The following is a 13619-nucleotide window of genomic DNA, read 5'->3' as shown; positions in this document are numbered from 1 at the left end:
TGATTTGATTAATTGCAGACTATATATATAAATTTAACACACACAGATCAAAAATAATATTGCACCCATCAAAAAAATTTTAGAAAAAATAGGAAAATTTTTCTGACTGAAGTAGTAACACTAACTTGCTTTAACTCATATAAGGAGTAAACAATCATTTGGTTTACATCTTATTTTTTTTTAACTATTAATGACTAATGTTTAGGTAACACGAAGGAGAAAATTTTATTTCAATTTCCCCTATTAATTTCTTTCTTGTCATTAGTAAAAACTGCAACTAATTTAATCCTGTAACAAAATCTTTCATAACAATTTTTTCCTTAAACAAATAAATCATGCATAAATAAGAAACACTTTAAAAAAAATTTAATCATATAGTTAGTACACAATGTTATGAAAATCATATCAGAACTGACATTGCTGTGGGAAATGCAAATAATGAAATCTATGTACATATCTATATACACCACCTGAAATTAAAAAATGTTTACCCATGTGTATATGTATATGTCTATATACACAAAATCTTAAAAACCACTCTGGCATGTTCGTTTATCTCTGAAACATACTGCTTTAGTCTCTTCTTCTTTTGGAATGCTCTCTTTCATACTCCCTTTTATCATCCACAGGACGTTTACTAGCTTTTTTTGCCTCCGTCAAGAATTTATCCAAACCAAAAGGATCTTCTTCCTCCTGTTTTTCAAACTGTACTGGGCCTTCACGTCTCACTGAACGATCAGTACCAGAAAAGTCTTTATCAGGTACAAAACGAGAACTTTTAATAAGATTTTCTAATTCATCTCCATATATCTCTTTATCCTGATTGTGTGTTGGTCTGTATATATTACGACTCACACTTTGATCTCTCCAAGGTTTATCATAAACTGAATAATCTTCATCATCACCAAACCCACTGCCTAAGCCTTTAGTCTGATTAAGCAGTCGCTGATCCACTTGAAGTTCTCCCATTGTTTGTCTAGTATTAGGGAGACCAAGAGCTATTTGTTCACTAATATCTCGCTCACGCTGCTTTTCCAACTTGTTTCTCTTATCTGGGGCAGCTCTTGCAAGATTTCTATCTTTCTGTCTTTCCTTATGACGTTCATATCTAAGCTGTTCCCGTTCTCTTGTTTCTTCATCAGCATTAGCTTGTGTACGGATACCTGCACGTTCTTCACGAGCTTTTTGTGCCAGTTGTCGCAAATGTTCTTCTTTTTTCTCCTTTTCTTTCTGGGCTAATTTCTTTTCTAACTGTGCTCTCATTTCTACAGCTTCTCTAGCTTTTCTATCTGCAATATATAAAGCTTCTGCCAATTTTGCAAAATTTTCATTTATATGTACTTGCTGAAGTCCTCTACCATCAGCAGCTAAACGCTTATCCAGGGGTATAGTATAACCTTTGGCATTTTTCCAATTAGAAATACAAGGTGGAATCCTCCATTCCTGTTGTTCTTTAACTGTGACTTTACGCGTGGGGGAATGCATTACTGTTGCTGGAGGAGATGGTGGCCCACGTGGGATCTTTTTATTTGTTTTAAAATGAGGTGGTTCCATTGGATCCTTCTGAACCTCTACCATTCGAATTATTCTCTGCTTAGCTCCAGAATTAAAGGCTATTCCCTGTTGTGTTGGTGTATATCTTATATACTGAGCTGCTGCTGGTTTTTCTGCTGCTCGAACAGGCATTGCTGCTGATATTTTTGTGTGAATTAAACTCTCTAATGCCACTCGGGTTCGTTCTGTTGTATCTTGAATTTCCTCTTCAGATGGTTTTTGCAAGTGTGTATCATCATCTCCAGGAATTTCTGCTGGCAACAAGTCTTTGAACTTATGATATATAAGCTTATCCTTACTATGTCCCTGGCGTACAATAACATCATATTTTATCTTTCCTTGTGCGTCCAGCTGTACAGGGAGTGCATTTGATGTGCTTTTTTCTTTTTTACGTCCCATCTCCAATGGATACTGCGCGACATGTATCTCAGGAAAAGCCCCGCCATCGCCGAAATCTTCAACAGAACGGGGCACCCAACCCTTCCTTTGTCCATACGGTGGCGCTGTACGCGAAGTAACAACTAATGCATGAGATGGAACTCGTCTTAATGTATCTACCTCATCTCGATCATACACAGCTTGAGTGGGAGCTGGCAAAAATGACTTTAAAGTCGCCATATTAGCTGATCAGGTAAACTTCATTGGCTTCTAGCGGTCATTTATAGATTTAAATTATCTTCCAAAATTAAAGTATAAGAAATACAAATCACACACATATTCGTGCGCTGTTTTCTTTTACATGAAAATAAAATATCTTGCAACTGAACTGCAATAAGCACGCACAAATAAACACAAATCATCCATATCACAATTCCAATCGCTACACTATATCACAAAATAGCTTTTTAATCTCGCACTAAGTGTTCTTAATCCAATGGCATACGAAAATACACATAACATTTTTAAGAACTAATAGTATATATGCACATTGAATTAATAATAATAATGATTCATTTAGTTATAATAATCATTGTTATTTAAGAAAAATGTAATTAGTGATAATCTTGGGCCAGCTATCTCTGATTGGCTACCGGGCGTTTGACCTGCTCTCTCAGTTTCCAATAATTAGATAGGGCTAATATATAGCCTGGAATAATCCTTATAAGGGAATATATGTGCTGTGATTTTTTTTTAAGAAAAATTAGTCCGTTTAAGTAAGAAAGCTTTAAAAAGTTGTTTATTTTAACGCAGTTGTACTTCACGTATTTCTACAGACAACCACCAGGCTTGTTAATCTTATCTGAGGATAACTTGGGACATCTATGGTTTACTATCTATTCGGAATACATTTCACGTTACGCACCCGTTTTAATTGCATACATAGTTGTGGTTTAGCAAGCAGGAACACACACCTGTAATCATCATTTCGTGTCTGTGCATTCAACATACGATATACACCAAATGGTTTGCTGCCATTTTGCGCTGGCGAGCATCCGTTTTTATACGTGTGTTAGGATGAGAGGCCTTCATATCCTTTAATGCTTTTTATTCCCCAAAGGGATTAACTGCAAGTTTTTTTCAACACAACTGAAGTGCTCAGTTGTTACTGGTAATTAATTTTTTGTCTCTGACTATTAAAAATATTAAAAAGAGAGTTCAAACAACTGCACCCACTTGTATTCTTTAACTGTTATACGATTGTTTGAAAATAGTGTAAGTTCTATTTTCGATTTTTCTGCGTTGTTAGATTAAAGATTCGAGTTTTAGGGAGAAAACAACTTATCTGCTTGAAAGATAGGGCTATTCAGGAACTAGCTGAAAAACAAGATAAAATAACCTTTGGTCAGCCATTAGCATTGAACCTGTAATGCTTTTTTTAGTGATGGCAAAGGTTGGTCGATTGGTAGAGCCTCTGCTACTAATGGCTCAGTTAAGTAAGTTTGAGCGCGGTTAGTAGTTGGAAGGGGTTCAATCGTTCGATGCTGTTGGCACACTCTCCCTCGATGAATCTTTGGTCTCCTGGAGGTGTCAAATAATAATAATAATAATAACATTACGGAAGCTAAAGGATTATCATAAGAACTACATAGGCATCTATTCGATGCCTATGTGGTTCTTATGATATTTTCGGATTTCTGTAGGACCCGCATCATATTTATCGAATGGAAATTGGTTGGTTATTGTCAGGTATATGAAATATTTAGGTGGCCTGTGGTTGTTATATTTATATATGAAGTAGTTTAATTAGTGTAGTCTTCTTGTCAAACATTGTTTTAGTTATTTTGTGTAATTGGGACTGAAGCAGCCTTCGACATTCCTATGTAATATATATGCATTTAAACTTCAATATCTTGTGTTCTCTGTGCACAATGCAAATAAGTGGTGGCATCTTCTTTCTGTTCCCCAAACTCCACTTTTGCTATTTTATTGCAGTAATCGTAATTTTTCCCGTTTATATTCTACACAGAATGAATATGTTGCTATAATATATGTTAAACTGTTTCCCATGATACCTTGTACAATAATGTTTTTCAAATAATGGATGTATACAAGAGGTAGCTGCTCAGGGGCTCACTTTAATGAGCGGGAGTGGCGAACCCGAGTTACCTATACTGGGCAATGCCTTAATTCATGTAATATACGTCTGTTATATTATCTTTAGACTGATCCCTACTATTCTTTCCTTCTTACTCCTTCTCCCCCCCCCAAACCTTTCCTATTTTACTTTTCTTCATCACGTGCAGTGGGAGCCTGCCTTCTCTTCCAGTTATTTGCCTTATCTAGTAGGCTAAACAAACACAAAAGAAGACAATGGTAAACTACTTCGGTATGTATTTTTCCAGGTAAATCTTATGAATAAAGGCTTAATTTATTGTAATATAGTACTGGAAGTTGGGATTCTTAGGTTGGATAGCAATGAAATGGCTACTGGGGAAGGGCAGTGAGCAACTTCCAAAGAAGTTAAAAAGAACGATGAAACTCGATCAATGTGTTCTGGAAGTACAACTTTTGATAGATAATCTCAGAAGAAACTTTTCGGCTTTATTGATTTACATAAAACTGGAACATGGAATGTAAGAAGTAAGTATCAAGGAAAACTGAACTGGTAAACAAAGAAATTAAGTGAGATGGACGGGAATGAGTCACTTTCATAAGGATGATTTCATGATATATTACTCTGGACATGAAAACCTTCGAAGAAATGAAATAGCATTCATACGAGGGTAGTCTGAAGAGTTTTCGGCCTCCACCATAGATGGCAACACAAGCAACACGATTTTTTCTTCAGTTGATACATCTGTCATAAGCATCCATGTGAAATTGCAAGTCATTCTATCAAGTAGTTTGTTTTATACAGCTGTCTGAAGCAAAAGTGTTGTCCGTATCCCTTGAAATGGATAAAATGGAGTATAGATAGTGCGGTTATAAAATTCTTTGGCAAAAGGTTTAACGCCCAAATAAATTCTTTCAAAGTTCACACTCTTCTCCTTCGTTTTCGACAATTAAGAAATGTGCTGCCGAGTTTAAACGGCCCCTACCTAGTCTTGAAGATGATCCACGTAAAGGACGTCCAAAAAGTATAACAACACCAGAAATCATTGATCAAGTACATGATATGTATTGTATGACATGCGAGTCAAAGTGCATGAAATTGCTGAGACTATAGGCATTTCAATAGAACGTGTAGTATATATTTTGCATGAAGAATTGCAAACGAAAAAGCTTTGCGCAAGATGGGTGCCGTGTTTACTCACAGCTGGTCAAAAATGCACTCGCATGAAAGTCTCTGAACAGTGCTTGGAGCGTGTTAACAAGAATAAAACTGATTTTGTGTGTCAATTTATCACTATGGATGAGACTTCGATTCACCATTACATACCAGAATCCAAACAGCAGTCTAAACAGTGGACAGAAGCTGGTTGTTCAGCGCCAAAGAAGACAAAGTGGGTTCCATCAACAGGAAAGGTCATGGCATCAATGTTTTGGGATGCTATTTATCTTAAAAAGGGTAAAACAATAAACAATAAAGCAAGGGAATATTATTCCGACCTTTTAACCAGACTAGACGAAAAAAGTCGTCAGAAAAGACTCGGTGTGCAGAAGAAAAAAATCATCTTTAATTAGGACAGTGCACCTGCCCATAAAGGTGTTTTGCCAATGGGAAAATTAAGGGATATTCGCTATTAATTGTTGGGACATCCACCGTATTCCCCAAATTTTGCTCCCTCTGACTTTTATCTCTTCCCAAAACTAAAACACTTCCTAGCTGGTCAGCCTTTTTCTTCGAATCAAGAGTTGATTATAGCTGTAGTGGGGCATTTTGCAGATCTTACTGAGAACCACTACAGAGATATGATAATTGCAATGGAGCATCGTTGGGAAAATGTATTATTCTTAATGGAGAATATATTGAAAAATAAAAATAATTCTAAAATAATAAATTCGTTTTTTCATTGTTAGGGCGAGAACGTTTCAGACCATCCTCGTAGTTAGAAGAGAATACAGAAAATAAATTTTGGGTTACAACTCAGTGTCCAATAGAATAATTCTAATCAGAATATAGACATATCCAGTGAATGTTACACTCATATAGATGTGTACACACACACACACACACACACACACACACACACACACACACACACACACACACACACACACACACACACACACACACACACACACACACACACACACACACACACACACACACACACACATTACAGATTCAAGTGAAGACGAGGTTGAAGAATTCTACAGCAGCTTCCAACAAGTGGCATGCAATATTCATAACACAGATTTCCTCTTGATATTAGGTGATTGGAAAGAGAAAAATTGGGAGAAAAAGAAGAAAGAGCATCACTGGAAAATTTATATTAGGACTGAGGACTTTAGCAGGAGAAAGGGTATTGGAGATTTGTGTTGTTTTATTGCAAACACTTGCTTCCAAAAACATAAACGGAGATTATACATATGGACTTTACCTGATGGAGAATACAGAAATCAGACAGATTATATTGTTGCCAGTAGAAGATGGAGGAGGGCTATCCAAGCAGCAAAAACTCTACCTTGTGCAGACTGTGGGATAGATCATAAATTATTGATAACCGAAGGTAAACTGAAATTAAGGGCTAAGAAGAAACAAAAGGACAATATATCATATTTGATTTAGATCCTATAAATGAAGCATTTGAAGTAGAAGTCGGAAAGAAATTAAAAGGTCTGGAGAACACGGGAAGAGAATTAGAATAATTATGGGAAGAAACAAAATGTACAGTCATAGAAGTAGCAAGGAAGACTCTAAGTAAAGAAACAAAATAGAAGGTTCTAAATGGTTGACAGAAAAAAGCTATAACAGAGGAAAGAAGAAAATGAAAGAAAGACAAGGTTAGACAACTGAGTGCAGATCTCCAAGGATAGGCTAGGAAATATAAGGGAAACCATCTAAGCAAAAGATGCAAGGAAATTGAAGAAAGCAATATTATGGGTAGAACAAGAGATCTGTCTAGAAATTAAATGATGTTACAGGGAAGTTTATCCCAAATTAGGATTTGTAAAAAGTAATTCGCGAAAAGGTATGATGGAAGAAGAACAGTGAAAAAAAAATGGAAAGAGTATATAGAGGATTTGTACAAGAAAGATAATAATGTGGAAGGAGAGTTTAAAATGAGAGAATTTGTTGAGAAATCCATGATAATGAAAAGTGAAGTAATATCAGCAATAGAATAGATGCCAAAAGCTCCTGGATCTGATGGTGTGTCAGTGGAATTACTGAGAGCACCTGGGGATGAAGAGTGAATATATTGAGTGAAATTTGTCAAAAGGTTTGGAAGAAAATATACTGGCCTAGAAATTGAGAAACATCAGTTTTCATCCCAATCCCATCAGAATTTTTAAATAATCAGCTAATGCCTTTTATTCCCTTATAGGAAGGACGTTTTATCCTTAAGTAACATTTTTGTAGACTGAGTGGGCAGATCAATCTCCACTAGTAGCTAATTAGAGATGGTTGACGCAAGGACCTTACTAATGTAAGTGCCATGCAGTGAAGAGAAGACTAACAAGTGGTCCCTAACCCTAACACAATATTTTAAATGGCTGAAATAATATGGATTCTACGGTAGATTTTCTTGCGTATATGGGGAACAAAAAAAAAGGCTTCTGGGAGAAAAATCCTGCTTTCCAGTGCCAGAGATCGAATAACACGGAAACCGGTAAAAAGGACTTAGAATGGGTTTCTCTCATCCAAGTTCCAAAAAATCAATTTCCAGAAAATATCAGAATTACTGTGAAAATGACTGTTCTCAAACCGTATTTTCCACAACCTACTTAAAAAAGGGCAAGTCTAGTTGCCTCAAATTGAACGTCATCAAAGAAAGGAATGGAGTATTACTAACAGAAGAATTGGAAATCGAAAACAGATGGAAAGAGTACCGTGAACTGTACAATACAGTGGATAAAGAAAATTTGGAGGATCACTCTCACCAGGAAATTCCGATTTGCACATCACCACTCAGGCATGAAGTTAAAAGAGCAGTTCAGCAGCTTAACAGCAATAAGACCCCAGGTGCAGATGGAATCCCAGCAGAACTAATTAAGTCCACAGGGGATGGAGGAATAAGTGTGTTTCATAGATTGAATACAAGGATATGAGAGAGAGGATCATGGGCTAGAGATTGAAAAAGTCGATTTTCATACCACTACATAAGAAGGGATGTATGAAGGCTTGGAAGAACTATAGAATTATTAGTTTAATATCGCATGCAAGCAAAATTTTACTGAAGATCATGATAAATTGGATTGAGGCCAAAGTTGACGCAAAGATGCCTGACAAACAAGCAGGTTTTAGGAAAGGTAAGGGCACCAGAGATCAAATACTTTGCCTTAGACAGATCGCAGAAAAATATAAAGAATTCAGACTCCCTCTGCTAATGCGTTTCTTAGACTACTCTAATGCTGTTAACTGTGTTCAGCATGTGAAACTGTGGGAAGTAATGAATATAATGGGTTTTGTTCAATGCACTATCAGGATGATAGCCAGCTTTTAGAGGGAGCAAGAAGTCACGAAAAGAACAGTTATTGGATTGACTGATTGGCTTCAGGTGAGAAAAGGAGTTAGGAAAGGAAGTTTACTTTCACTTCATTTGTTTAGTACATATTCAGAGGGCATCATGCGTGAACCATTGGATAAGCTCATAACAGGAATTAGGATAAGAGGTAGATTGATCGGTAATCTGAGGTATGCTATAATATCCCGTTTGTAATGACATGGAAGAACTAGGACTAATTCCTAACAAAGTTATCAAGATCAGTAATAAGCGAGGATTTCAACGCAATCCTAGCAAGACAAAGATTATGGTTCTCAAAGGAAATACAAACAGGGAAGCTCTTGATAAACAAATGCACGTCAATGGAGAAACAACTGAGGAAGTCAACAAGTTTGACTACCTGGGTTCCATTATTAATGTGAAGGATTGTTGTTGAGAATACGTCAGAAGCAGATTAGGAATGGCTAAAACAACAGTCGGAAACTTGTCTAAAATCTGGAATAGTGGATCTATCCTTATTGGAAAAAAGGGTTTTGAATGCAGTTGTTTTTGCAACAGCGAATTATGGATGTGAGACTTGGAACCTAAAGGAGTCGGATAAGAAAACAATAGCTGCTTTTGAGATGAGTTATTACAGAATGCTGTTGAGGTTATCATAAACTGAAACGAGTACAAATGAATGGGTGTTAGAAAAGATCTGTAGAACTTTGAGGCTCCCTAAGGATATTGACGAAAGAAAGTTAAAATACTTTGGACACACTGAAAGGATGGAATGAGGAGGTTTCTCACAACAGTAATAAAAGATAAATTTCCTGGAAAAAAGAAAGGGGTATACCATCAATGAGATGGATGGATGGTGTGTTTGTGTGTGTGCGTGTGTGTGTGTATGTGGAGTGACTGATCTTCAGAGAGTTGAGGCCTTCAGAAAAGCATACGACAGGACTGCATGGTGAGGCCTGGTGTGGCACATCACCAGGTGGCAGAAAAATAAGTAATATAAGATATGCAGATGATATAACCCTCATAGCAGAAAGTAAGGAAGATCTGGAGCGGTTGATTCTATTCGTTAAGACGGAAAATAAAGCTGGGCTTAATTTAAACATCACCAAAACAAAAGTGATGGCTTCTGACAATTTTAAGGAATTTATAATAGACTGAGGTAAAATGGAAATGGTTGGTATTTAGGGTGAATGTTTCTTGTTCATAGTATATTCTTAGAGCTCTTTTCAGGCTATTGTAGTTTGTAAGGTTTCTGTATTCATAAGGTAATTTGTTTATCATGTCTGGGATGTTGAAGTTTCGTATGGGCTTTCCGAAGTGATTATTGTATTTATATATGATAAAATTAGTTGTCTGCGGTCTTGTTATACGGTATGTATTTCTGACTATTCTGTAGTTGGCATCGAAATAATGTTTCAGCAAATCTGCATAGTCACATAAGTGTTTTGCTGTCAGTATTTTGCGTTCTGACATTGCAGTGTATATAAAATCGATATTGTGTCATTGTTCCCAAACGATCAGTTTTATCATTTTGTAGTGTAACGACATTAATCAATTTAGTTTCTAGGGTGCACAGCACACGTTGTTACAGAGTATCTTAGTATATTTTGGCATAGTGCTTTTTATATTAGTGTTTTTAGGCGTGTGGGAACTATGTCTTTTAATCTGTAGAGTTTGCCAGTTAATGTTTGGTGTTTGTTGTGTAGTTGGTTTATGTAGCTATTCCAGTTCATATCTGCAGCGAAGTAAATTCCAAGGTATCGTATTGTTTCAACCTGAGTGATTGTAGTGGTTTTAATGTTCTGTGTGTTTTTTATGTTGGAGAGTGAATATTGGATGGTTATATATTTGTTATCAACTGGTCGAGTCACTGGATTTCTGAATATCATTAATTTTTTCATACCTGAGTTTGGGCGTATGGGGTTTTTGGTGAGCTAGGCTATGAGCAGATTTATGTCATGTGCATATTTGTTTGGGCTATGCTTCATATTATGGATGGATATTACAGCTGTATCGTCTACATATTGGAAGATCTTACCTTTGAGAGGAAGATGATCAACATCGTGCGTATAAATGTTGATTAGAGTTGGGGAGAGTAGTTCCCTGTGGCACTCCACAGGTTACTGGTAGCTCTCTACTTCGGTTTGGCCCAATACGTGTGATATGCTTTCTATTTTTAAGGTAGTTTGTAAACCACATGTGCAGAGGCCAATCTTTTCCAACATGCCTCAGCTTTTCTAATAAGATTTGATGTGTGAGTGTATCAGATGGTTTAGATAGATCAATAACGAATACCATTGCAATTTTGTTTTTGTCTAAGGCGGTATTAATTACGTCTGTAAAGTTTTTCAAGAGAGAGAGAGAGAGAGAGATTCCCTTATTTTCCTGAAAACTGTAATGGGTTTTGCGAATAATATGAAAGTTCACTGGATATACGGTGAGTTTCTTTAGTAGGATCCGCTCCATAATTTGATTGATAATTATTAATGTTGCTATGGGTCTGTAATTGCTGATTAAATTTCTTTTTCCATGTATGTAAATGAGTGTGATTATGGTGGTCTTTAGCATACTTGGTATCTATCCTGTTTTAAATATATTATTTAGTAATTTTAGTAGGACAGGGCCGAAGCTAGTTGCATGTTGCTTGATATCCTTAGGTCTTATCCCATTGAGAGCTATTCTGGCGGTAGCCAGTGCCGGATTTACGTATAAGCTAAAAAAGCTACAACTTAGAGCCTCGCAATCTGCCGGGTCCTCAAATAAAAAAACAAAAAGACCAGCTGATGTAATTTAAAACAGTAGGGGCCTCTGGGTTTTGTATAGCTTAGGGCCTCAGAAAGTCTAAATCCGTCCCTGGCAGTAACATAGCTGCCAGCAGGGCCACCCTTGTCAGAGAGGCCTCAACTGAAGAGCCAGACTAACAGTGTTCCATCTCCCATCTTAATGGTGAAAAGTAAGAAGAGGTCCATACCGGATCAGTCGATGCCCTGGTCATCAAGGACTGCGTCTGATGTTAGGGATCCTGAGCATCAAGCGACAAGTGTGCTATACGACCCAGCTGTCCTTGCTGGGCAATCAGGACAGGAAGCTGAAAAGCAACTGGAAGAAACCAAACGTAAAAAATGGATTGTAGAAGAAAACAGAGAAGTTATGAAATGTTTTTACAGATAAACACAAGAAAAACGAGATTTCAGAAGCGTATGCATTTAAATTGGAAACAAATATTCCCAGAATCTGCAATAACAGAGTAAAGATTTATTGGCCAAAAAAAATTCATTTTTCGTAGCAAAATATTTACTGAACTTGAGTTGCAAGAGTTATGTAATAAACCAACAACTCCAGTAATAGCAAATCATCAGGAGGTAGATATATCAAACTTTAGAATTCAACTCAGTAAACCTCAAGCTGACGACATATCTCAGAATGTTTTGACAGAACTGCAGTGTAAAATGAAATCAGAGATATTGGAACATATGAACTCCATAAAATGTTGTTGAAAAATACCTTGACGAGCAGAGAAAAACAAGTTATTGTACCTCTGTACCGAGCCCTGATAAGACTGCATCTCGACTACTGTGCCCAGATTTGGTCACCTCGGTTCCTTCTTGATGGGGAGGAGGTTGAGAGGATCCAGAGGCGAGTGACTAAGATGATAGCAGGTCTATGGAATGAACCATATGAGAACAGGTTGAAGATTTGTGGGTTGCAGAAACTTGTTGATAGGCGGAAAAGGGGAGACATGATTGAGACATTCAAATTGCTAAAAGGATTCTATAGGATTAATTCAGATGATATTTTTGAGATCAGGACTGGTGGTGGGAGAACTAGGGGACATCCATGGAAGCTGGGCAAGAGCGTGGTTAGCAGGGGTGTTAGAGCTGGGTTCTTTACTTTTAGAGTGGTAAATGAGTGGAATAAGCTGCCAGAGTCTGTTGTAGGTGCTATGACAGTGAGCGAGTTCAAGGCAAGGTATGATAGATACTGTGAGAATGTTGAACAGCTGCGTGAACATGATGTTTAGGGCCTCCCTCGATGAGTCTAAGGACTCCTGGAGTAGCCCGTGGTAATAATAATAATAATAATAATAATAATAATAAATGGCCATATAAGACTAACGTCATTAAAAGCTTTACATAAATCTAAGCTAAAACAGCTTCTCTTAGACGCAAATGCTGTGATTAAAACCATCACAACCAACAGCATAAAGGAAACAAATCAACTCCAATACAGCATAGCCTATATCATTACAGTGAAGCTTCGTTGCAAACCGCAAGAGCAAAAGCCAAGGATGAAACAATCTATACCATGGAAAATCCGGTTGAAACGAAATGTCAACAAACTTCGAGCTGATCTAAGCAACTTAAATAGTTTTAAAGAAGGACAGCTGATAAATAATAACATCAAAAACAAACTGTTTAACACATAATTTGGCCAACAAAACAATTTCTGAAGTTACCGAAGAGCCAAAACAAAAAGTTATAGCGACTTCACAGAAAATTAAAAGATATGAAGCAAGAATAAACTATTATATACAAAATATCCAATTTCAACAGAACCAACGTCAGTTCTTTCAGTCTCTCCAGAGAAATACAAATGCAAACAATCATTCACCAGAAAAAGAAGAAACACTCAAATTTTGGAATAATTTGGTAAATCTGGGATAATCCTATTGAACACACTAAAGATGCTTAATGGAGGAAATAGAATCAGAAATGAAACAAAACAAATGCAAAATGTCATTATCTCTAAAGAAATGGTGAGTGCACAAGCTAGAAAATTAAAAAACTGGAGTGCACCTGAATGGCAGAACAATTTAATTATTTGTTGCAGTCAGGCTCAGTGGAAGACTGGATGATATCTGGGCGCACTTTTCTCTTAATGAAATATAAGGATAAGGGTGAAGACCCAAGTAACTATCGTCCAATAACAGCCTACCAACTATGCTTAAGCTGTTCACTGCAATCATAGCAAATTTCATATACCACTATTTATCAGAAAATCAGATTTATCCGATTGAAAAAAAAGGCAATTTTTGAAATGTAGAGGAACAAAAAATTTTTAAAAATGTAGAGAAAC

General features: G+C 36.7%; 1 protein-coding gene across 1 annotated transcript; it reads right to left on the bottom strand.

Annotated features, from left to right (window-relative positions):
- Positions 1-344: 344 nt before the first annotated feature.
- Positions 345-2476, bottom strand: Bx42 (Puff-specific protein Bx42). Its single transcript, XM_090396714.1, has one exon. It carries the CDS (start codon positions 2170-2172, stop codon positions 574-576), a length of 1599 nt encoding a protein of 532 aa, XP_090252840.1. The 5' UTR covers positions 2173-2476; the 3' UTR covers positions 345-573.
- Between the last annotated feature and the right edge of the window lie 11143 nt (positions 2477-13619).

The sequence above is a fragment of the Typopeltis vanoorti genome, chromosome 8, assembly GCF_054136105.1.
Source record: "Typopeltis vanoorti isolate ZY-2024b chromosome 8, IOZ_Tvanoo_1.0, whole genome shotgun sequence".
Lineage (NCBI taxonomy): Eukaryota > Metazoa > Arthropoda > Arachnida > Uropygi > Thelyphonidae > Typopeltis > Typopeltis vanoorti.
This window is presented reverse-complemented; position numbering and strand designations above follow the sequence as displayed.